We start from the raw sequence: 24,136 nt of genomic DNA, 5'->3' as shown, positions 1-24,136 counted from the left end.
GGCTGTCAGAGGTCTTAGATTTGATGATCAAGAGGCTGCGGAGCCCTTTAAGAAAGTAGGTGAATGAGGGGAGAATTGGATGGCAGAATGTGAGGCAGAGGAGTGAGGAGGTGAGGAAGCAGGAACGAGACCGACTTCCAGATAGGTCCACAGAGAGGCAGTAGTCTGAAGGAGGGCACAGGAAAAAAATTCACAGAAGAAAACACAGGCTCCTTCCTTTTCCTAAAACACGTTTATGAAGAGGGAGCTATTGAAAGGAAACAGGGTGAGAACTGATGAACACAGGGTTCCCTTCTCAAGGGAGAAGGTGCCAGTAAGCAGCCCTTCAGCTAACTGAGTGTGGGTGCCCATTAAACGGTTATTACCCTGGATAGTTGAGCAACAGCTGTTTGGAGTAATCGGTTTAAACAGTTTTTTTCCTGGTCCATCCTAGGCTGGCTGTGAAGGAGGTGACATTTGGCTTTGCTGCTGTCTCCCTGCCACCCTGATTTTCCCTGCTTGGCCAGGGAAACTCCTCTCCCTCTCCCCAACACACACACACCTTTACCGTCTACTCAGAAATGAACAATTGGTTTATCTGGGTTCTATTAACTAATGAACCTGATAAGCAGAGTGCTGCTCCTGGCAATAGAGGAGAGTTATTTCTGATGACTGTTAGCCATCTGGAGCCAGAGTTTCTTTCGTTGTCTTAGCCATTAAAGGTTCACAGGGTGGAACTTCAATTTGGGAAGGAGGGGCAGGGCAGACAGAAGTGTTGGGGGATTTTGCTCTTCTACTCTTAACCTTGTCTGTGGCCTCCAAGCCCTTCGAGTACCTTAAGCACTGAAAAATATGGTGCCCAGTCCTCCAAGTAAAATATAAAATCTTTTAAAAGATATAAAGCTTCTGTGTCAACTGCACTTAAAAAAGCTTCTTGTAGATTTTCTCATTACACAATTGTGGTCAAATTCAGCAACAACAAATCTTAAAAACATTTGTTTTTGTTTTCTTGGTGGCCCAAGTACTTCATTTGTCAGTTGGGTGATCTGTGTCTGCCTCTATGCACCAAAATGTGGTTCTCCTGGATAAGGACAGAGGCTCACTGGACTGGGATGCGTGCGCCTGTGTCCTCAGTTCCAGCTCATCTGTCCTAGACTTAGGACAGATGGTGAAGGCCATGAAAGGACAGCTAATTTTCATGGTGCTGGCGCACTCTCATCCAATGGGAGTGGCACTTTGGACACTGATGGTGACATTGCTACGCTGAACTTGATGACCCTTGCTGGTTTACACTCGTGTAATTATTCTACTCTGTGGAACATTTTTTGTTCTATGTTTTATGAGAGTTATTTTGTAATATGTAAAAGCACACCATTGCACTCTGGCTTCTACTGCATCATGTTTTAAACCCAAATGCACGGGATTCTTAGAAAATCTATGTTTGAGAACTAAAATATGTTCTTGGACGATCAATGACAAGATGCAATATGGTGTTATGGGTAGAAGGCTTGGCTGGGAACCAGAAATTGTGGATCCTACTCTCAGCTCAAATTGTTGCCTTCTACATGCTCATGAGAAGTGATTCTCCATTCCCAGGAAGGGAAGCTAAGTTTCCACCCAGCCTGTCAAATCATGAGGTACAAATGGAGACAAGGGGTCCAGAACATCAGAGCAGAACTGCGGTCCAATACATGGGGAGATTAGAATTCTTTTTTTTTTTTTTTTAAAGATTTTATTTATTTATTTGACAGACAGAGATTACAAGTAGGCAGAGAGGCAGGCAGAGAGAGAGGAGAAAGCAGGCTCTCCGCTGAGCAGAGAGCCCGATGCGGGGCTCGATCCCAGGACTCTGAGATCATGACCTGAGCCGAAGGCAGAGGCTTTAACCCACTGAGCCACCCAGGCACCCCAAGGGAGATTAGAATTCTATAAACTTTTTCTGAAGAGTGAAAAAAATTAATAGAATATTAGTTGTATTTGTAGTAAACACGTGCAGTGCCCATTTCTCAGAAGTCTCCGTAATGCACCATACCTAGCCAAGTGAAAGTCTGGGCGGAGGTTTTCTATTTCATGTTTGAACTAAAGGGAAGACACCTTGCCTGAGCCACCGTGTGCCTTCCATGCTGGAGATGCCACTGTGAGTCTCAGCCTAAGTGACAGAGGTTGGCAGCACGGCAGTTTGACTGGACTGCACAGGGCTGTGCTGGGGAGCTGCCTCCGGGACCATGCACCCCAGAAAGAGGGCTTGGAGTTTTCTGAGCACTCTTCCACCTGGCAAAATGAGTCCCACATTCTACCTTCCGTGGGACGGCTTTACACCCTCTTTCTAGTGAGGAAAGTTTGATTTTTTTTTTCAGATTTGACTTGGCAGAAAACCAGAGCTGCTGAAAAAAACTATAGCAGCAATTTTTACTCATTTCTCCTAAGTATATAAAACATTGAGCTCATGCCAGTTTAAAGTTTACCTTCTCTTGTGCTGTATGTGGTCAAGACTGGAGCTGTTCTTAGGAGAAAATCTCAGAACATTATCATAGCATGTTAGAGCCGGAAAGATCCAGTACTTCATTTTATAGAGAGGAGGAGGCCCAGAAAAATAGGCAAATTGTTTAAGGTCACGAAGTATGCGAGGGGCGAGGTGCCAGACTAGAACAAGTTCCCCTGACTCAATCTACTAATCCCTGCATCTTGGCAAACTAGGATATAGAGCAGTTAAATGCAGAAGACTGGGGCGGGGGGGGAGGTCATTTTATTTTAACATGAGATGAAAATCACATATAAATAACTTATTTTTTCAATGCAGATTCCGTTAATTTCTTGAACAGGGGGTAATACCTCTGTCTTCCTTCTGCCTGCTAGCCAGGCAGTACTTCTGAATTTCTTCATTATCACTTGGGCAGTTTGCTTTCCCAGAGTGTTTTTTTCATGGCTGTCTGCAGTCCTGACAGTGCTTGTGTGTCCACGCAGCAGGACTTTTGGCAGAAAAGAAAGAATTTTAGCCTGGTTTCCTGCAGGAAGAAGGCTTACAAGATTCATTCCCGTGTGTTGCCTTTGTTCATTCTTGAGACATGGTTGGCATCACCTTGGCAACTTAGTAGAAGCTGGTCATTGCTCCGTCGGGTTCATTACAGCCTCTCCTGGGAGCAGCCTTGGCTTTGGCCGGAACTGGCACCAGCTGCCTTCCTTGGGGCACAGAGCCAGTGTGGGGAGGGGGAGGGAAATGTCTGGGGCTGGTGCTGGCTTAGTGCTTCTATCCCCAGTCACAGAGTCATCCCAGCAGAGATGGGGCAGGCAGCAGAGCAGGGAGGAGAACGTGGAGGTCGTCATTATGAAGCTACCTCCAAACGTTGGCAGAGCCAAGGACGTGGGACACGATGTAACAGTGTTGGGAAAAAAACGGATGGTCACTGCCAGGTATGGGTCATTGCCAGTGGAGTTTTTTTCTGTGCTGGGAATTTGCAGCCCACCCTCAGATAAATGAGAAGGTAGGTGGTAGGGTAAAGAGGAGTAAAGGGATACAGAAAGAGACAGACCGTGTGACTCCACGATGGCTCAGATCTTTCAGGTGGGAGATGAGATTGGTCAGCAGCAAGTAAAGTTCTGACACAGTGGAGAAATAGAGCAAGTACTGTTCCCTGCCCCTCCCATGCCCCCGCATGGTTTCATGGTTTCTTGGCACCCTAACCTCATTGGTGCTCCTCTGGTGGGCTTTCAGCAGCAGCAGACTTTTACTGAGCACCTACCTGGTACCGTTATGTACGAGGCTCTGCTAGGCCAGGACCTTCATGAACTTGCAGTGCTCCTTTGTGTGAATCAAAACCTGGTAAGCCTCCGGGCAGATGTGGCCCCGTGGGCCCAGGACTGGCAAGTGACCAGCACCCTTTTATAGAGAAAAAGGCACTCTTTTTTTCCTGCATCAGTTGTGGACTTTTAACGAGGATTTCAATTTCCATTCACCCCCTTGTCTGGATATCAACCAAATACAGAGGCTCCATATTTGACAGTGACTCAACAAATCCAGAATCTCTTAGGAACTACTGAATGAAAGAGGAAAATGTCAAGGATTTTGTCTTCCTTTGGTCTTCCCCAGAAGCAGGCCCCGAAACAAAGATTCAAATGCAAGGGAGGTGAATCCAAGAAACACTGGAGAAGAGTGGAGGAACGAGGCAGGAAGGACAGGAAACCAACCTAGCGTGTGTCCTCATGCAGGTTACCACTGTGGACAGCAGGGTTCTAGCCCAACGGGAAGCTCAGGAGCCACTTTGGAATCCATGCCTCAAAGTATCCCCTCTACTTCCACCTCTGGGCAAGGGAGCTCGAGTCCTTAATCCCCACTCTGATCAGTCATTGGGTGAGGCTGCTGGGTTGGTCCTGGGATGTCTGTCCTTCTGGCCTGCATCAGGTAACAGAGAGAGGTCTCCAGCTAGAGAAGCCCTCAGGCAAAGAGACGCATGCAGGTACTGGAGGTCAGGCCAGCTGCGTGGAAGTGGTGAAAATTAAGAGGGAATCTGCTTCATCTTTATAGTTGGTGTTATCACAGAAGTTTCTGGAAGGCTCCAAAGCTGTAATAGCAGAGCTAGTGAGTCAAGGAGTACCTGCACAAGGCATAGCTCCTCACCTTTCCTAAACAGTATTCATGGCTGCACATTACAATTTTATTTATTTTTAGAGTACAGAGGGTAATCTTGGAACAGTGAATTTTGCCAGGACCCTCAGAATATAAAGGCCTCATGGAGCTGAGCTTCTGAGTTGCAGACCTAGGACCTGCAGATGCCTGAGGTGTGGTTTGGCATTAGGGTGTGGTAGGGGCATCAGGATGCCAGGTCTCTGAGATGATACATTATGAGTGATTGTCACTTATTAGTATCCTTTCCTTTAAGGGGTCACTGCTCTCTTGAGTTTGGTGCAATGAAAGTGCCTGGTATGAATTGGTCTAAACTTTTTATTACAGAATAACACTGACCATGACTTAAGCATCTTCTAGAATATCAGGCACTACCATAGATCCATTTTTTAGCCTGAACATACTTAGTTTTCACATTCCTGAATTGTGGACCCTATTGGCTCTGTTTTACAGATGAGGAAACTGAGCCTCGGAGAAATGGGAGTTATACCCATGTTTATGTGAATTCATTTATACCATATATTGGTACGCTGTCTTCCTGGACAATGCTCAGTATTAGCTCCTGGAGTGAGGAGCACAGAAACCCTATCATAAATCCCTTCTCCTTCTAGTGCACTGTTCTCTTTCTTAAAGCACAGGGGCCTGTATGATTTATAGTTTCCCTGAGAGGATTCTCTCATTCTGGACCACTTTGTAAATGTTAAGACAACAGTACAACAGTGTCTTACAATGCCTAGAAACAACTCTGCGCCCATAATAAATGTTGAAATAAATTTTATGGTGTTAAGTGTCAATTTTAAAAGCTCCTGAGGGGCGCCTGGGTGGCTCAGTCGGTTAAGTGCTCAATTCTTTATTTCAGCTCAGGTCATGATCACATGATCACAGGCTTGTGAGATCCAGCCCCGCTTCAGGTTTAGCACTGGACAGGGAGCCTGCTTAAAATTCTCCCTCTTCCTTCCTTCCCTCCCATTCTCTCTTTCTCAAAACAAACAAAGCCAAACATCTCCTTAAATCAACATCACAAAGAAATGCCATGTCCTGGAGCACCTGGGTGGCTCAGTGGGTTAAAGCCTCTGCCTTCCCCTCAGATCATGATCCCAGGGTCCTGGGATCGAGCCCCACATTGGCTCTCTGCTCAGCAGGGAGCTTGCTTCCTCCTCTCTCTCTGCCTCCCTCTCTGCCTGCCTGTCTGCCTACTTGTGATCTCTATCAAATAAGTAAATAAAATCTTAAAAAAAAAAAAAAAAGAAATGCCACGTCCTATATGCTAGGATGGTTATAATAAAGAGGACAGACAGTAACAAGGATATGGAGAAAACCTCATACACTGCTGGTGGGAATGCAAGCTGGTGCAGCTGCTTTGGAAAACAGTTTGTGAGTTCTTAAAAAAGTTAACTCCTATAGAGTTACTACATGACCCAGAAATTCCACTCCTGGGTATATGAAATGAAAGGAGAAATGAAGACATATGTCCACATGAAAACTTGTAGATGAATGTTCATAGCAGCATTCATAATTGCCAAAAAGTGGAAAAAACCCAAATGTTCATCCTGATACATAAAATGTAGTTAATCTCTGCAGTGGAGGATTATTCAGTCCTGAAAGTGAAATCTACAATATGGATGAACCTTAGAAACCTACTAAGTGAAAGAAAATGTTAGTCACAAGAGCTACATATTATATGCTTCTATTTATATGAAATGTCTAAAACAGGCATATTTATATGTATTTATATGTACATATTTATATGTATTTATATATATATATACATATACATATGTAGCATATATACAAAAGCTACATGTTATATGCTTCTATTTATAAGAAATGTCTCTTACAGACCTCCCTCTTGGGAGGTTGGGGAGTGACTACTAAGAAGTACAGAGTTTCTTTTTGGGGTGATGAATATGTTCTGAAATTAGATAGCGGTAATGGTTCTCCAATCTTGTAAAGATTTCAGCAACAACAGAATGTACCCTTTTATTAAGGGGGTGAATTTTATGGTATGTGAATTATATTTCAATAAGTAACACAAAACAAAACTTGTTTTGGCACAATATTTGTGTTGATAAAAAATGAGTATCAACATTAACCCGAGGACTTCCTGCTTTTTAGTTAATGTTTTAGAAACATTCTTTCCTGTTGTTACCAAAGCCTTCAGAGTCTGTGAGTTTATTTAATTTCTTCTTGTGCAAACTAATACAACATTTTAGTGATGTCTTAACCTTGGACACCTTTGATTCCTTCAAGTTAGGACAAATCCACTCAACTTCAAGTTCCTTCAAGTTAGGACAAAATCCACTCAGCTTTTAGGACGGAAGCACACCTGTCTTTCTCTTTCTCTCTGAGATAAGAGAAAGGGGATTTAGACAATGAACACAGCTCCCAAAATGAAACAAAGCTGTAATGTTGTTGTAGGCAGGTCTCTCAGGCCTCAGTTTGTCTCATCCTGGAGGATGGTGCCAGGCCTAATGCTTCAGAGAGGCAGAGTTAAATCCATGTAAGGACACAACATTCCAGCACGTGGAGCCAGTTGGGGTTGAGCCGTTCATCGTCACCAGTGAGGGCTCGTGGAGGCGGAAGTTGCAGGTTGAGAGGAGGCTGGAAGGGCTGACTGTAGGGTCCATATTAATGAGAGGCCATGATGCTCGTTCCCCTGCTGTGCCGCTCCGGTAGTCATAGCAATGACTCTTTGTTCAATGACCTAATCAACTGTGTATTTGGAATAATTTAGAATTGATTGGGAGGAAAGCAGGAAAAACAAAGCTCTAGGGGCTCGTGCTTGTTGTTTATTTGATGTTCAGTGAGAGCAACTAATGCTAAACCCAGAACTTTTAGAACACTAGATAGGGAGTCTGGAGGTCTGGATTTGGGGCACAAATCTGCTACCTGCCTAACAGGCTGGGTGGGTTTCTGCAAGCCATCTACCCTCTCCTGACGTCAAATTCTTTTATTTGTAAAACACCATGTTGGGTTGGGCTGACCTTGAAGGCCTGAAAAATTCTAGATTTTTTTCTCTATAACTTACAACTTTTCATAGCAATCTCACACCTGCCTTTTCCTAGGCTTTGATTGTCCTTTTCCTGTTTTGTCGTTGTCATTTCCTGGCACGTATGATCCATTGAATTATGATTGAAAACCGTGTCCAGTACTGCTTGGTGGCTTGCATCTCTGTGTGCACCACCACGCCCCTCACCACTGTGCCCCAGGAAGGGTGTTGGCGGAAGGGGTCTCGCCTCCTTTCCAAGACCAGCACAAAAGCCCCAAGTTCCACGGAAGGCTTATTAGATACAGAGGGGAGGGGTTCATTCCTTCTTAGCCTCTGCTTTCCTCATGGCTGCAGGACATTGCCCAGCTCTTCTCTCTCCCTCTTGGCACAAATGTGTGCCTTTTTTTGATGGACTTGAGGGTGCGCTTGTTCTCGGAGACCTTGAGCAGCCCCATGGCACACCTCTCCTATTGGATGAAGCCGCACACCTCTCGGATCGCATGAATTTTGTGTGCTTGGTGAGGCGCCCATTGCGGGCTGTGCCTTGACCTTTCACATTATTGGTCACTGTGTAGCCCTGTTGAGACCCACAACCACAGGGTAGCACAGAGCCATGGCTGCCGCTCCTCAGTGGCTCCTGTGGCGGAAGGCTCTTCCTGTTTTTTAATTTCTTCTGTTCCTAGGAATGCTTGCCAGGTGCATGCCCACCATGTTTCTTGCCAGTCTTGCCCTTTCCCCCTGATCTTGTGCCCCTCTTTCCTCAGGGGTTCATGTCCACCCCACCTTCACGGTCAACACTTTCTCGATTACTACAGTGGGGGTCTCAGAACTTTGTTACCTTATGAATCCCTTCGCTTCAAGCTATCATAGTATAAGCATCTAAGCATCTGCTGTTTGTGTGTCTCCGACTTTTCCAGTAAATCATAAGCTGCTTAGGAAACCGCATGGTGTGAAGGAAGAACACTTGAAATCAGACTTAAAATTATTTCCCCCAAGGGCCTCAGTTTTCTGGTTTGTGGCATGGGAATAGTAACATCTACCTCATGGAGGTACTGTGAAAATGAAGTGAGATAAAACAGAACAGATAGGGGCGCCTGGGTGGCTCAGTGGGTTAAGCCTCAGCCTTCGGCTCGGGTCATGATCTCAGAGTCCTGGGATCGAGCCCCGCATTCTGGCTCTCTGCTCGGCAGGGAGCCTGTTTTCCCCTCTCTCTCTGCCTGCCTCTCTGCCTACTTGTGATCTCTGTCAAATAAATAAATAAAATCTTTAAAAACAAAACAAAACAAAACAAAAAAACAGAACAGATAAGGGTTTGGGTCGTCATGTTTGGTGATGGTGCAGGTAGTGGCTGGTGTGGTTACACAGCACTGAGAAGGTGGCCAGGAGAGGGTGAAAGAATTTGTCTTCTCTTATATTTTCAGGAAGGAAGTCACATGAAGCCAGTCACCTGGCACAGAGACTTAATGATTGTTCTCAGAAATCTCTTCCTCTTCATAATACCCCTCAGTGTCTAAAGACAATTCCACAGAGCGAGTTTAAATCTTGCTCTGGAAATTTAAGTGTTCCCCCCCCTTTCTTTTCCTTCCTTCCTCCCTCCCTCCCTCTTCTTTCTTTCTTTCTTTCTTTCTTTCTTTCTTTCTTTCTTTCTTTCCTTCCTTCCTTCCTTCCTTCCTTCTTTCTTTCTTTCTTTCTTTCTTTCTTTCTTTCTTTCTTTCTTAGTAACAATAGAAAAATCATTCAAATCATTGGGAGTCTTTGGTCCCAACCCTTGGTTGGCCTTAGAGATGATTATTGGATTACTTCTTCATGACCTCTTCTTGGGTAATTAATTTCAGTTTCCTTAACATCCCTCCTGGTGCTCATCTTCTAAACGCTGAAGTGGGTCTTTTGCTTTCCTCCATCTCCCAGAGTAATATTCCTTCCAGGCTGGAGAACGGTTGTTGGGTAATGGGTCAAGTGAATTAAGAGGCAGGCCATATGGTTCATGGACACTTTGCTCTCAACAACTTGATAAGAAGTGATTTGATTTTTTTTTTAAATTTTAACTATAAAAATGTAAGAACCATCTGCTGTTATTTTTTGCCTGTGATCCTGGTAAAGTTATTTAGTTAGACTGCTCCTTTGCAATTAGCTGCTGTCTGTGGAGACTTTTGTGGCAAAGCTGGATTATTTCACTTCTAGTTGTAATATACATGCAGGGTGTGTGTCCCATTCAGATTCCTTTCACAAATTGTGGCAGGTTTTCTTACATGCAGTGAGCTCTTGGGATGTATATGGCTTCCGTCGTAGCTACTTAAATGCTTTTATTGTAGTGGCTCATTTGATTGGTTGAGAATAGGTCACACACTAATTGCTATGAAGCAAACTGAACAGGCTAATGTGATAGAGAGTGATGCCAGGGGGTGGGACTGCTTTAATGAGGAGCACAGAAGCCCTCAAAGGAGGAGGAAGTAGAGTGGACATCTGCAGGGTGATCGAGAGACAACCAAATGAAGATGTCGGGTGAGCCAGTGAAGACCCGCGGTGAGAGAGTTTGAAAGGGAAGTGAAGAGCAAAGGCCCTGAGCCACGGGATCCACTGACGAATGAGCCAACGGATAAAGAAGTGCAGTGGGCTACTGTAGTAGGCGGCAGAGAATGCAGGAGGTGGGGGTGAAGAGGGTCTCGTCTAACAGAAGCCATTGGAGGTTTTTAAGGGAGGATTTGATACCATCGGATTTATAGCTCTGGAAAGCTCACTCTGGCTGCTAGGTGGAAGTTGGATTGTTAGAAGCAAGAATGGTGTCAAGGAAACCAGTGAGGGGACTATCGTTGCTGTCCAGATGAGAAACCATGGCGGCGTGGGCTGAGGTTGTGATCCATTTAGGATATATTTGGGATATAGAATCTATGGGACACACTTGATGATTTTGGTCCCTTACTCAAACATGATTCATTTTTTGTCAGTTAAGCTTTCGATGGCTAATGAAATCCAAGTGGAAATGTTCAGTGGGTGATTGAATATGTGAATCTGGAGCATGGGTGAGATTTGAAGCCTGAAATGTTCATTTAAATTTTGTGAAGGTCAAGAATGTAGACAGAGAGGAGGCTGAGGTGTCTGAGTCTGGGACACATTGTCGTTTAGAAGTCAGAAAGAGATACCAGCAAAGGACTCTGGCAGAGAGTAGCCAGAGAGATGGCAGAACCACATGCTAATGAGGAGCCTGGAAAGGAAAGTGTCTCCAGGAGAAATCGGAGCCCTCACCATTAAGTTCCGACTGTTAGCACTTAGCACCCGTATTAAAACATTAATTGAAAGATGTATTCCGTAGCTGCACATTTAGTGACAGCTGGAGCACGCTGCGCCCAAGGCTTGTCCACAGGAACCGTCAGCCACAGTGGGGTCAGAAACAGGGAGACTCTCTTCTCCTGGGGGCCAGGAAAGAGGGGGTTTCCTGAAGTCTTTTTTACAGTTTGTGAGATTTTCATACCATTACCAAAGCAGCAAAGAGTCATTTGTTGTTGTTGTTTTGTTAAATGGCTGTTTTATATATAGCTCGAATGACTAGACCACAAATCAGTTCTTGAAAAGAATCTGTAACTAAATTTTAATTCTCAATTTTAATTTCAGGAGTCTAAGGTTCACTTAAAAGCCTATATAGCCAACTCAGTGTATGAAAAGACAAAAACACTTACGTTTTTAACTTCTTTATATTCCAGTCCCGATGAGAAGCCTCAAAACAAATCATTTTCTAAATTTTCTCTTCTCGAAGGCAGTGTTTGTTTGGGAGTTAACTTTAGTTTATGGAAACTTGTTGTAGTGTAGTTGTCACTTGATAAATGATATTATTTAAATGAGTAATGGAGATTTCTTGCTTTCGGTCTCTCTTCAAGTGAATATATAATGTACTCCATCTAACAATTTAGATTGAACGGCAAAGTTGGGGGGGTCTTCTGTTTTTTTGTACAATTTACTACAAATTAATAGCCCATTTTTCTGCTGTAGTAATTGCATTTTCTCCAAAACCCAAATCATGATTGTTCTGGAAACAAGATGGTTTGTTTTGGCGATTCTTATCAAGTTTGGAGAAATAATGGGTTTGTTTGAAATTAAGCAAAGCTACAGTTTCTTTCAAGAAGGTTCAATGGATGACAAATACTTACGCAAACTCTGTACATGTTTATTCTGACCGTTTACTTTACTGACATTTAGTTAATTTTATGAATAGATAAGGCTAATAGGAATGTAGTGGGCAGATAGTTGGCAATAGATAGGGGTAAGAAACGTTCTCTTGGTTATTCAATCAAATACTTGGTTCGCTAATGGAATGAGACTTGCTGGGAACAAAACATTGGAAAATAACCCCTTTCCATAATTTTAACAAGATGACTGATTCTGCTGCTTTTTATAGAAATAAAATCTTGGGACACCTGGGTGGCTCAATCAATTAAGTACCCAACTCTTGATTCTGGCTCAGGTCTTGATCTTCGGGTTGTGAGTTCAAGCCCCATGTTGGGCATGGAGGCTACTTAAATAAGTTTTTTTATGGTACCTCAAAATTATCCATTTCTTCTAAGACCAAACTGGAAGTAGCTCATTTATCTGGCTGGCTCAATCCCATTTTCAAAGACTAAAAGCTCAAACAACGCCTGAAGCATAGGACCTTCCCTATGCGCAGCACCATGGTCATGGATGAGGAAAACACCAAGCCAGTCTGACAGCTGCGTACCTCTGTGTGAAGATTATAGGATGTAACAAGCCTTGTCTTTGGGTCCCTTGTGTGCAGTTATCTTTTTGAGGCATTGGCAAGACTGCCCTAGGGTAGAGTTTCCTGGTGTCCAAGCCACAGGAGGTACAGGGTCAGTCAGGGTGAAGGAGACTCTGGGCTCTCCTCTTTCCTGCCCTTCTCCTGCCAGCCCCTCTAACCACTTGGGGGAAATGAAGATAAAGGGCTGCGAGGGTGGATCAGGCTGTGGGAGGGGTTGGGGGGGACCACCCCTTGTCCATGTGGTGGTGGTGGTGGTGGGAAGAAGGCACTGTTGAGAGGGGTGGTTCTCCCTGGGAAGCGGCTGCGTCTGTCTCAGCCACCACTTTCCATGGTCCTCAGAACTGTACCTGGCATATAAACACCCAATAATTCCTTGGTGAACGTTGAGTGGTTGGGGGTGAGGGCTCACATAGACCAGGAAGAGCTGCTTCCGTTCCCTTCTGACCATTACTACCTTGAACGGCACACAGCCCAGTGTCAGACCAAACCCCAAGATCTTACACCTGGGGAAGTCACTTGATTTATTGTGCAGAAGGACCCTCTGTGACTTGGAGGCCTCCACTGAGTTAAGGCATCACGTATACATATAAAGCAAGCACTGGAATTCTTTGGGATATAAAACAATAATATCTTCCTATTAAGAGCAGCTTCTTAAATTTGATCATGTTGTCTTCCCATTGAATAAAATCCAAGCACATTCTCTTGGCTAACAGTGCCCTGTATTAAGTGGCTCCTGATTTCCTTTCTCACCTCTTTTTGTGCCACCCTCTGGTTCCTTGAACACTCCAGACCCCTTCCTGCCTGCTCTGACCTCTGCTCCGTCTGCTCTGTTCTCCCATGGCTCTTCACTTGCCTCTGTCTTTCTGCGATCCTTTAAAGATCCACCGAACTGGCATTTCCTCAGAGAGGCCTGCTTTGCTCTCTCTGTCATCCCCTCTGTCCCATTATTTTGTACCTAGGCATTTTGTGTTTCCCTGGGTGTTTGCCTTCTTGTTTATTAGCTTTCGGCCACACTTGATTGAATGCTTTATAGGCTGCACTGTCTTCTGGTTGGGTTATCCTCTAGTCTAGTCCCTGGTTCAGAAGAAGCCTCACAAAATGAATGAATGAATGAAGCCTCAGCCCACTTTTCATCAGAATGTGTTTCAAGTAAAAAAAAGAACAAAACATCTTTTTTTTCTTTCTCAGATTCTCAATATGCAAAACACATATGCCCATTGTCCGTGTGGATTTGCAATGTAATAATTCCCTAGCCTTAGTACGGAAATGCCTTCAAGGATAGGGTTTGTGATTTAGTGCCTGTGGTCTAACTACTATTAGTGCTTTTTATTCCTAAACTTCTAATGTGTTTTCTCTGCCCTTTCCTTTCGTCTTTTTTAGCAAGGGAAGCCATATGTCTTCGATAGAGTGCTGCCTCCCAGCACGACCCAAGAGCAGGTTTACAATGCGTGTGCAAAGCAAATTGTCAAAGGTAAGTGCTATTTCTTTATTTCCTCCCCGGCCTTTCAGAGTAATTGAAAACATTAAGTGATATTTGCAGCCTAGGACTCAAAGTGCCTTGACTATAAGCAGAGGCCTGCTAATTGGAAACACTGAATTGTAGCCCGAGCTCTGACTCTGATTTGCTATGATGTCAAGCAAGTTCTCGCACCTCTCTATACCTCCTTGCCAAGGAAATTTCTTTATTTCTTTTGTCACCTTTTTGGCAGAGTTATTCTGCCACCTAGAAGCTTAAAAGCTATGGTCACACTATTTCTGTAATGGTTTTAAAATACTGCTGTAGGTATAAGACCTCCTTTTTACTTTGAAGGAGACAAAAATATATGTATTTCTGATGCTCCAGTTGTCTGTTTTTGGCTGACTCATTTTGGGCATCTGTCTCTTCAGGGAGAAGCCTTACACGTGGAAAATTCTCAGGCATCAAGGAATTTTCTACAGCATCATAAAATCACATTACCTTGTTGGTTATTGAGCTCTTCTTGCTACTCAGCGTTTCTTAAACATACTTCTGTCTAACCCACTTTCCACCTTTCCACCCAGATACCAACATTTGTTCCTCCAAATAGATAGCCTGAAGCCTAAAACCATCTCAGAGATCAACCCTTTTCTCTGGGACTAGCCTTGGCCCTGAAGGTTCTGCGTCAAAATAACAGCAGGGAGATGAAGCAATTTACACATCGCTCTACCTTGCCCTTTCAAATCAGGGGCAGGCTGGAGCTTGCCTTGGGGGAGCTCGCCATCTGGACAGAGCTGAGGGGCATCTCCTGCTACTTTGTTTTTCATCTTCATATCTTAACCTTCAACTCTGAATGCTACGGCCCCTGTGCTTTCAAATGTCCTGCTGTTTGTACCTTTATAGGTAGCTGTAGATTTAAAGAGCAAAAAAGCAAAAACAATTAAAAAAGCACCTTGTCATGCAAGACGTGCTTGTTTTTGGAAGACGACTAACCTAAGTATTTGAAATTCCTGAAAGCCAACCCTGGGTGCATCTGTTCGATTAGTTCTGACCCTGGGCTCCTGCGTAGGAGACAGCACGTAATGTTCCTCGCTGAGGTGTATGGTTATTCATGTTCCTGTTGCAGACATCAATTGATTTTGAAGGTCTTCACAGGAAGATGATACAGAAGAGAAAAACATGCCTGAATTTGGGCTCTTGAATTAATACTGTGGGCCTATATCTGGTGGTAATGTTTGTCTTCTCTCTACTTCTATTCTCTTGTATCTCTTCCTGTCTAAAAATGTTTTCTCTCTCTCTGGAGTGCGTTGTTCTAGTTTGCTGCTAGTCAACCCTCCTTCCTCTCCATTAGCAGACTCTTCCTTATTTTTATTAAAGTAAGATTAATCACACGTGAGCCATAATTTCCTTCTTTTTCTCTCCCCTTCCATTATCAGAACCAAATAGTATTTACCACGTGCTGTGCTAAGCATGAGGTCCATTTCAACACATCTCTAAGTTGATGTTGTAATTACAGATGGATGCACTCCCTTTTTCAAAAATCCTGTGATTAACAAACAATCATAACCTTTCAGTCTTCATTACTAGAGAAGTTGGGTCTCTTTCAGTGTTTGGGTTTTTCTGTAGTATGAAATGTCAGAAATAGGCAGTCCTTGGAAAGTTCTTGTGAAGACAGGACCTAACTGGGTCACTTGAGGCCCAATATATGGTGAGCCACAAAGAAAACCACTTAGGGTAACATTAGGCTCTGACATGATATGATAAACAGATAGTTTTCAGATGCTGTAAATGTAATGTGAGCATACTCATTTTGTAACAAAGAGTTCTTTCTTCTTCCTTGAAAGGAAACTAATGGGGGGTGATGAAGGCCTAATTTAACTTTTTTTAATACCCACTGAGGCTAGCATGAGGGGAAGTGGCCATGTTATTTCTGCATCAGCAAGGTAAAACACAGATGTATAAGAAAAAACTCCTTAGAATAGTTAATAGGTACAGCTGAGGTTTCTTTCTTTTTTTTTTTTTTAAGATTTTATTTATTTGTTTATTTGACAGAGATAGAGAGACACAGTGAGAGAGGGAACAGAAGCAGGAAGAGTGGGAGAGGGAGAAGCAGGCTTCCCGCTGAGCAGGGAGCCCGACGCAGGTCTTGATCCCAGGACCCCGGGACCGTGACCTGAGCCAAAGGCGGACGCTTAACCCACTGAGCCATCCAGGCAGCTCACAACTGAGGTTTCTTTTGCCATGACAAGCCCTATTTAAATCAGGAAAGGAAGGTGGCACTGTAGGGGTCTCTTTTTCTAGAGGCCAGAAATTCAATCAGATAACTTCTGAAGGCCACCGCAGCCCCCACGATTCATGGTAACGTAGTGGACTTGCAAGCGTTTCTTTCAAGGCTCTCTGAACCCTTAACGTTTTTGAGATCATGAAGACTCCTTTTAACTGGATAGCTTTTTTCCTCTCTTGGTTTTTTCATTCCCTTCAACTTCACTGGGTTTTTCAAAACATATTTCAAACATTTGATTCTAGAATTCTGGTACCTCCCACATTCCCATCTTTGTCTGGTGTGTGTTTTTCAAAATGTTGTCTGAGAGAGTATGTAGAATTCTTTGTTTCTTCCAGAAAAGCTTATAGGATTTGTGACTCTCAGCATGGTAAATAGGAAGGTTTCTGTGGACGCGCTAGGAATTAAAAACCATGGTTACTGCTTGCTATTGTTGAAGTACGGGGAACTATTTCCCACTCTACAGAAGTCACTCTGGGCATTTGCCTTTCAAATTAACTTGATGTGGACTGTACAGGGCTAGAGAAGGTGGTTCCTTGTTTTCTAGATCTGATTTCTTTAGGCTTCGTTTGTTTGGTTATTTCTTTTACCCATTCCTTTATGCAGAGATAGTAAGTATTTACCATGTAGAGTAAGCACTGCTAGGGATTAGAGTCACCAAGGTATATAAGACTGTCTGCAGGGGCGCCTGGGTGGCTCAGTGGGTTAAAGCCTCTACCTTAGGCTCAGGTCATGATTCCAGGGTCCTGGGATGGAGCCCTGAATCAGGTTCTCTGCTTAGCAGGGAGCCTGCTTCCCTTCCTCTCTCTCTCTCTGCCTGCCTTACTGCCTGCTTGTGATCTCTGTCTGTCAAATAAATAAATCTTAAAAAAAAAAAAAAAGACTGTCTGCAGAAAGCTTCACGGATAGGGAAAGAGATGGAGGCACCCATAGTTTTTGTACCTGTGGGGAATACATGCTTTAAACTGGCTGTGTGCAGAATGCTGTGGAACCACAGAAGGAAGTCACAGGGGACTGATTTTGGTGAATGGGGATGAGGTTTAGAGAATTAAGGAAGGCTTCTTGGAAAGGCTGGGTCCTGTAAACTGTAGAATATGTCTACATTCTGTACAGGCACAAGGAACAGCAAAATCATAAGACACAGATTATATGGCTTGTTTGGGCAACTTAGAGTGTTACAAGGTACTGAGGGGCCAGAACTTAAAAAGATAGGCTAGATCAGAGTTCGGTGGAATTGGATGGGCTTTATCCTCCAGGCAATGTGGATTCACTGACAAGTTTCAGGTTCAAGATACTATAAATATGTTTTATTATATTATATGTGCCTCTTAAAAAGAAGTATATTTATTTGGGTACTGTTATCTGTCAGGCACCATCTATGCACTTTACGTATGTTATCGTATTTTAAGTCTCAACAATTTTATGAGGTATGGGCATTATTGGTTCCATTGTACTAAAGAGGGATTTGAAGTTAGATGACTCGCCCAGGTCAGTTAGGGGTTGGTAAGGCTGGAATTTGAGCCTGAGTTTTGCCTGTCTTCCTTGAATTTTTCTGCACTATTCTGCTCCCACTTTTCTGGAGAGCTCATAATGAGCATTTAGTAACTATTTATGAGTTGTTACTTTTCTATCAGGCCACATGGACTATAAACCAAGCATTGCAAAAAGACAGGGATAGGAATGGCCACGGGAAAAGGAGAGAGGAGAGAGAGGGAGAGATTGTGGCGGGTGGCCTTGGGGTGGCCCTGCCTGTCTCCCAACAGTGAGATGCATGTCCATTCTGAAGATGCAGGAATGCCCTTCCCTTCAGACTGGCTGGCCCACCATTCTGGTCTGCCACTAGTGTTCAGCAGGGCTGCCTCGAGGCATATGCCTACTTGAGTAGTTTGTTGGACAGCCAGAGCCTTAGGGCTCCAAGGCAGGGATGACTTGTCTGTCACTATTGCCACTGACAGGCCGCCGTTTCATTTGGGGAGTTGGTACAGGCCATGCCTTCTCAGGAACTTGTATGATTTCATCCTCCTCAAATTCTTACCCAATAGTAGAATTAACTCTTCTGCTCTAGGAAGATCTGGACTCAGAACTAGCAAAATCTAGGGTGGAAAACTGGCTTCTGAAGTCTATAGCGAGAGGCGAGAAGTATTTTCAAGGTTCGCCCCCCTCTCTGGAGGTGAGAAGGCTCTTCCCACCTGCTGCAGAACCTCTCTTTGGGTTTGCTTGGCTGCCGGATGGATGTGTGCTGTGTTTGTGGGTGCCACTAGCTTTGTGGTGTGAGCTGAGGTCATATCACGCCAGAGCCCATCACAAAGCAAGGTTCTGTCTGGCTGAGCTGGTTCCTGGCTCTGCGGCTGGTGCACAGAAATAGTCATTCTGCTACGGGAGAGGCTCTGAAACAAATGCTTTCCTTGGGCCCAGGAACTGTCATTCAGGGTGATGAAAGTGCCTTTTTGTGGGCTGTTTCTATTAGGGTTGGGTGGGGGTTGCTGTGTGGCTCATCGTGGTGCTCTCCCATCCTGCTTTCCTGGGCGTGTGCTCTGGCCTCCTCCATCCCAGCAGTCCAACCCAAATGCACAGTGTGCCCTCACTTTCCCTCCTGCATCTCCTCTCCCCTGATAATCAGACATAGACTGGGTAAACACACCAACCCCTACAACCTGGAGTTTGGAAGAAAACTGAGAACACTGGGTTCAAAGAGCTTTTTCTATCTTTTTAAAAAATAACCATTTAAGTCACAGTTGAGTTGAAAGAAGGCATCGGCTCTGTTCAGCCTTGAACACTAGAGATAGGTTCTACAACAATGAATTAATTGTAACATGACTGTAAATAGTACTTCAAAGACTAAGCAGCATTTGTTCTGATGGAGTTTTATGTACTCTTTTCCTTTAAAAAAAATAATAATAATTGCACTCTGTGTTGAAATAACAGCAACAAACAGTCAAGGATTCTCCAAGTAGAGCCTCCTGTGTTCCTTAGCTCCCTGCTCTAAGACAAGTAGTGCTCTCCCTGAGCTCTTTTGTTTTCCCGTGTGTGTCGTAGGCCTCACCCTGCAGGAGTCCTGGCAGCAGTAGCTAACTAGGAGTTAGTAGGATTGTGCATTCTGCCCAGGGAAGTTGGGTTTAGAGGTGTGGACCCTGTCCAGGGGTGCCCAATTTAGGTGCACCGGCCACGCTGCTTGGTGGCAGTAGAGGAAACGTGCCGGGTTTTCTCTTGTCCGTGGGGCTCTGACTCTGAACTGGGTTTTCTTTAGGGTGCAGCACGTTGTTCAGCGCCCCCTTCTGCGTGCATGTGCACTTGCAGGGTCGCCGGCGGCCTGTGAGAAGGAGCAGAGGGAGCTGGACCCTTGGCCTTGGCCTCCTTACCCCGGATCTAATAATGCCTAGGCTGGTAGGTCCCAGAGTGCCTCCTACACTGAGGCTGGAGGTAAGGAGGCCCTTTGAGTTTAGGGAGAGATGTTTGATTTCTGATAAACAGAAGCTTTAGTGCTGTGATTGTGGCTAGCATTCCAACTGCCCGGAGCTGTTTATGCCATGAATATAGAATTTTAAAGGTACAACCGCAGGATGGGAGCCTCTTTCTTTGTGTCCCTCAAAGCACGTTGCATTCATGGCCATTTAGAGGCTCTCCACTCTGAATCTGTTCTCTGAGCAAGTTGGCATTTCTGTGAAAACTGAAGCTTGAACCCCCAACCCTTACATTGTGGTCTTCAAGTTTTTGCTTCTGTTCCCAAGGAAACCATTACCAGAAGTTTGATATGTGTGAACATTCTCTCTCTCCCTCCTCTCTCTCAATATAGCTTGACACAAACTCTGGAGGGCTGCTAGGATTTAAAAAAAAAAAAAAAAATTCTGCTGCTGAATTTTTCTCTCTCTCTCTTTTTTTTTTAAGCTTCCTGAAGGAAAATCCCACTTTCATTTCTGACCCCAGTTCACACTCTAGTAACCTCAGATCAATAACATGTAAATTGAAAAAATTTTTAGAAAAGCTAACAAAACAACAAAAATTAACTGGCATGAAATTCGGAGAGATCAAAACCACAAACAAACCAGCCTAATCAGGGCCTGAACTAGCTGGAGCTGGTGGCCTGGACTGATGAGGGAAGGAGCCAGGGGCCCTGAAGAGGACACCTCAGTAGGGGGTTCCTCAGAGAGGTGGTGAAGGGAATTGCCACATTATTTTTTTGCCTCTTCATTAACATATTCTGTAAGAATGTGAGTACATTTCTTATCGCCCCCACTGTCCTTTCAGGAATGAGACTTCCTTCCCTTATGTACAGCTGTTGGGTCAGGGATATTAATCATGTACTATTTACCTTTCGGTGATTTGATGCGGACGAAGGAGGACTGAGGGAAATGAGTGGTAAATATATTTTAATCACCTCAGCTGCTTTGAAGGAATTCCCACAGATAATCTCCAGTGTGGAGAAGCATCTGTCTGCATGCTTCCCCTTGTCCCTGTGTGAAATGGAAGCCGGCCTGCCGAGTGGGGGGCTTTGCACAGTGTGCTCATTGTGTAATTAAAAGAAATTCCCGATGCTGATGGGCCTGGGCCATCCTGCCAGCACCGTCACTGAAAAAACAGAGGTCTTAACTTTGAGGGCCCTGGCGTTTCTGGGCTGATCGGATTGTCCCCGTGTGGCTGGGTTTACAGAGTGGGGCCCTGTCCTTCTCCCCAGTTCTGGACTAGCTCCGTTCTCAAGGGGTTCCGGGCCGCCTTCCTGAAAAACCTCCCCCAGGAGCTCGCCTGCGCCGGCATTTCAACTGACCCAAATCAGATCTTTGGGAAAGAAATTCTATTCTTTACCTCACTCCAGAGAGTCAGGACACGGATAATGTTTTTCTTCCTCCAAATGATCTCAGGAGATCAATTTAGAGAAGAAAACTTGAGTATCTTTCTGCTGAAAAGGAAGTGTACTGCTCGATAACTGTCTTAATATTGACATTACTGGGAGAGAGTGTCTGTCTTTCTTTTTCTTTTTTTTTTTTTTTTTGCCTCTTCATTAATATATTCTGTAGGAATGTGACTACATTTCTTATTTGGGGAACAGTGGAGGCCTTCATTTCTGCTTTTATCTCACAATTCTACTTAAAATGCAAATGTAGTTGAAATACATCATTTGTGTGAAAAATGAGATGGGCCATTTGGAATATGTAATTTTAAAATATGGAACCAACACAAGCATACGATCAAAGTAATGAGTTAATTTTAATTTCTTTTTCTTGCCTGCAGATGTCCTTGAAGGTTACAATGGGACGATTTTTGCCTATGGACAGACCTCGTCAGGAAAGACACATACCATGGAGGTATGATTGCAGCGTGCTGGGAAGCATCCCCACGGGTGGCTCAGTAGCTCTGTACGACCAGCCACATTCGGGTGCCTGCAGCCCCCTGACTGTGATGTGAGAGAGAGACGGTAAAGGGACTGGTCATGTCTGACCAATTCATTTTGGCATCGTGGAGTTTCAAAATAATGATAATAAAATCCCAAGAGTTCAGAATTTCAAAGAAAATCCTTTGTTGGTGGCTCTCTCAAAATGGTAATAGTACATTCTTTTAAAATACTCATCAGTAAGCTAAACAGTAGTGTGAGTATCCTTAGGGACTGCGGCCCTAATCTCACTGAGAAAGTCTGCTGTGAGAATCATTTATGCTAAGAAGGGCCACTCTAGGGAGGCGAATTTCCTCAGAGGAAATAAAAAACCATAGGACAGAGATGCAAAGAAGTTGGCCTATGGACCAAATTCAGCCCAGAGACATATTTTTATTCTGCCTGCACACCGTGTGTTTTTATATTTTTTAAAAAAATTATTATTGTATGTATTTTTTAATTGCAGGCAGTGCTTAAAATAGGATGATTTCACACAATTTTAAGCTTCCAAATTGGGTTGAAAATTCTAAAGATCCTACAACTAGGCAAAATTTCACCATCCTATAAAGCGTAGGCGTCACTAGCGCAGAGATCATCATTGTCTTCTTCACCTGTTTATTCACGTTTCTAGTGCATGGAACAGCGGCTGTTCCTCTAGGAGGGTTCGATAAAACACTTGTTAAATTGATAGCCTTGAGGTGACGGGGGCCAACCCTGTGTGTGGGCTGGGCCATCCCAGTGTACCCAGCCCCCTGCATGCACAGTAGGAACTAGCGTGCAGCCTCCTTTGTCATTAACGTGCACACCTGACCTCTGTGAGGGTGTGAAGGTGTGAGCCCAGCTCAGAGTGTTGGCTGTGGAGCCTGTGGCTGTCTTCCAGGCTGTCTTCCAGACAAGACACATTTACAGATAAAATTGGCCCCCTTTACCTCTTCTTTTCCTGCTTTTTTGCCATGGCCTCCTGTAAGCCCTTCAGGGCCGGATACTCTTCTATAGGCTGGGCCCGCCTGACAGGTGAGCGGAAGTAGAAGAGTGGTTATTATAAGACACTGTGCAGAGGAAGTTGGGGGAACTCAGCTTACAAGCAGCAGGGTAAGATGAATCCTTGATCCTTCAAGCTTAGGATTTTCATTTACGGTTCCCTCCTGGGAGTGTTCCTGAGAGATGTTGGCCACAGAACTGCTTTAGCTTATGATTCATTCCTATTGAAGAGGAGATTTCAAAGGCACAAGGCTAAAACCCTTGGGGCTCTGATGTTCTGCTCACACACATTCTAAGTGTGTGTGTGACTCGGGGGGATCTTATTTCTGTTGTGTTGACTCACTTTCAACCGTTCGAGGGGGATGGGGGACAGTGGCTCCGAGATCGCACAGATTAAAGGAAGCATGAAATTTGTTGACCACTGCTTCTGGACGGAGCAGGACCGTTCCCTGCACCTGAGCCTTGGTCACGCCCTTCTCCGCATCTCATGTTCTCATGCAATACCCCTTGGAGATGCAGGCACATCCTCTTGCCTGCCTCTTACTGGACCCCAAACCCTTAACCTTCCAGGCACTAGCAAAGTTGCAGTTCTATATTTCCCAAGTACCAGCAACTCCAGTACCCATGACAAAAGCTCCTTCATAGGCCATAAGGCATGGTGGGGGGGGGGGTGGCGCATCTCATGATGATGTCCATCAGTCTCTAGGTTTTTGGAACATTACCAAACAATATACACAATAACAACAGAAAATGCGGTAGTTAGAATCCCCCAAATCATAGGGACTGTTTACAAGAGTGACCTTTTTAGCTTTGGGATTAATTCATCTTTGGAAAATACAAGGTATTTGCTCAATGTCAGAAATTTAAAATGTAAACCATCAAAGGAGAGACCTGTCCCCAGAGTAAAATCATAGTTTGTGGTGTGTGTGTGTGTGTGTGTGTGTGTGTGTGTTGGGGAGGGGCTAATCTGTGGGTGTAAGGAGATGGCAAAGACAAATGCCAGCTCTTTAAAATGAAAATAGGAGGTGTTTTGTTAAATGAGGGCGCCTGGAGCCCTGGGCCTCTCACAGCATGAGCCTTACAAGGCCTGCAGCGTGCTCAGCTGGGGACCTTAGGGAAACTGGCTTCTGTGCAGGTTACTCTCACGGTAAATTTAGGCAAATTTTGTAGTTTTTTCATCCACATCGGTTTTAAAAGGTTGATTGCAAGGGGCGTTTTTCTTTACTATGACTTCCGAAGATCCTAGAAGGAAGGAATGGGTTGGGAACTTTCCTAGACACCCCCCTTCCCAACACACACACTTAGTCTGATTCTTTCTGTCCAGTAATTATAGATTGAAGAGAAGGTAGGGAATATGTTAGAGGAAAAGAGAAGCCCCGAGCTGAAGTCGTAGAGACTGTGGGAGACTGAAAAATCCAGGACCCCGGAATGCAATTAAATTAAAAAACAAAACAAAACAAAACAAAACACTGCAGGGCTTGCACCATCTGAACGGATTTTATGTATTTGGAATCACACATTGTGATCTTTCAAAGGCTTTTGGAAGGGGATGTTAACTCCCTGAATGGACAGAGCTCTCACATTTTAAAGCTGTTTTTCATTTTAATCCCCTCATTTTTGGTCTGACATCCAGTGGTGATTCCATTACCTTCTATTGAGGAGAACAAACAGATAAGCCTACATAAAATTGGAAAGATTAGCTTCTGAAGATGCAGCA

General features: G+C 44.3%; 1 protein-coding gene and 1 pseudogene across 1 annotated transcript in view; one reads left to right on the top strand and one right to left on the bottom strand.

Moving 5' to 3' along the window:
- Nucleotides 1-24,136, top strand: part of KIF5C (kinesin family member 5C) — a 152,893-nt gene that overhangs the window by 39,503 nt on the left and 89,254 nt on the right. The window contains exons 2-3 of the mRNA XM_032856096.1: nucleotides 13,717-13,807; nucleotides 21,300-21,373. Of these exons, the coding sequence (XP_032711987.1) occupies nucleotides 13,717-13,807; nucleotides 21,300-21,373 (165 nt within the window). The remainder of the gene's footprint in view (nucleotides 1-13,716; nucleotides 13,808-21,299; nucleotides 21,374-24,136) is intronic.
- On the bottom strand, nucleotides 7,906-8,204 carry LOC116866862 (annotated as a pseudogene).

Source organism: Lontra canadensis, unplaced genomic scaffold (genome assembly GCF_010015895.1).
Source record: "Lontra canadensis isolate GAN:19392208 unplaced genomic scaffold, GSC_riverotter_1.0 scaffold11, whole genome shotgun sequence".
NCBI classification, from domain to species: domain Eukaryota; kingdom Metazoa; phylum Chordata; class Mammalia; order Carnivora; family Mustelidae; genus Lontra; species Lontra canadensis.
The sequence above is the reverse complement of the archived record's forward strand: the minus strand, read 5'-3'. Positions and strand labels throughout refer to the sequence as shown.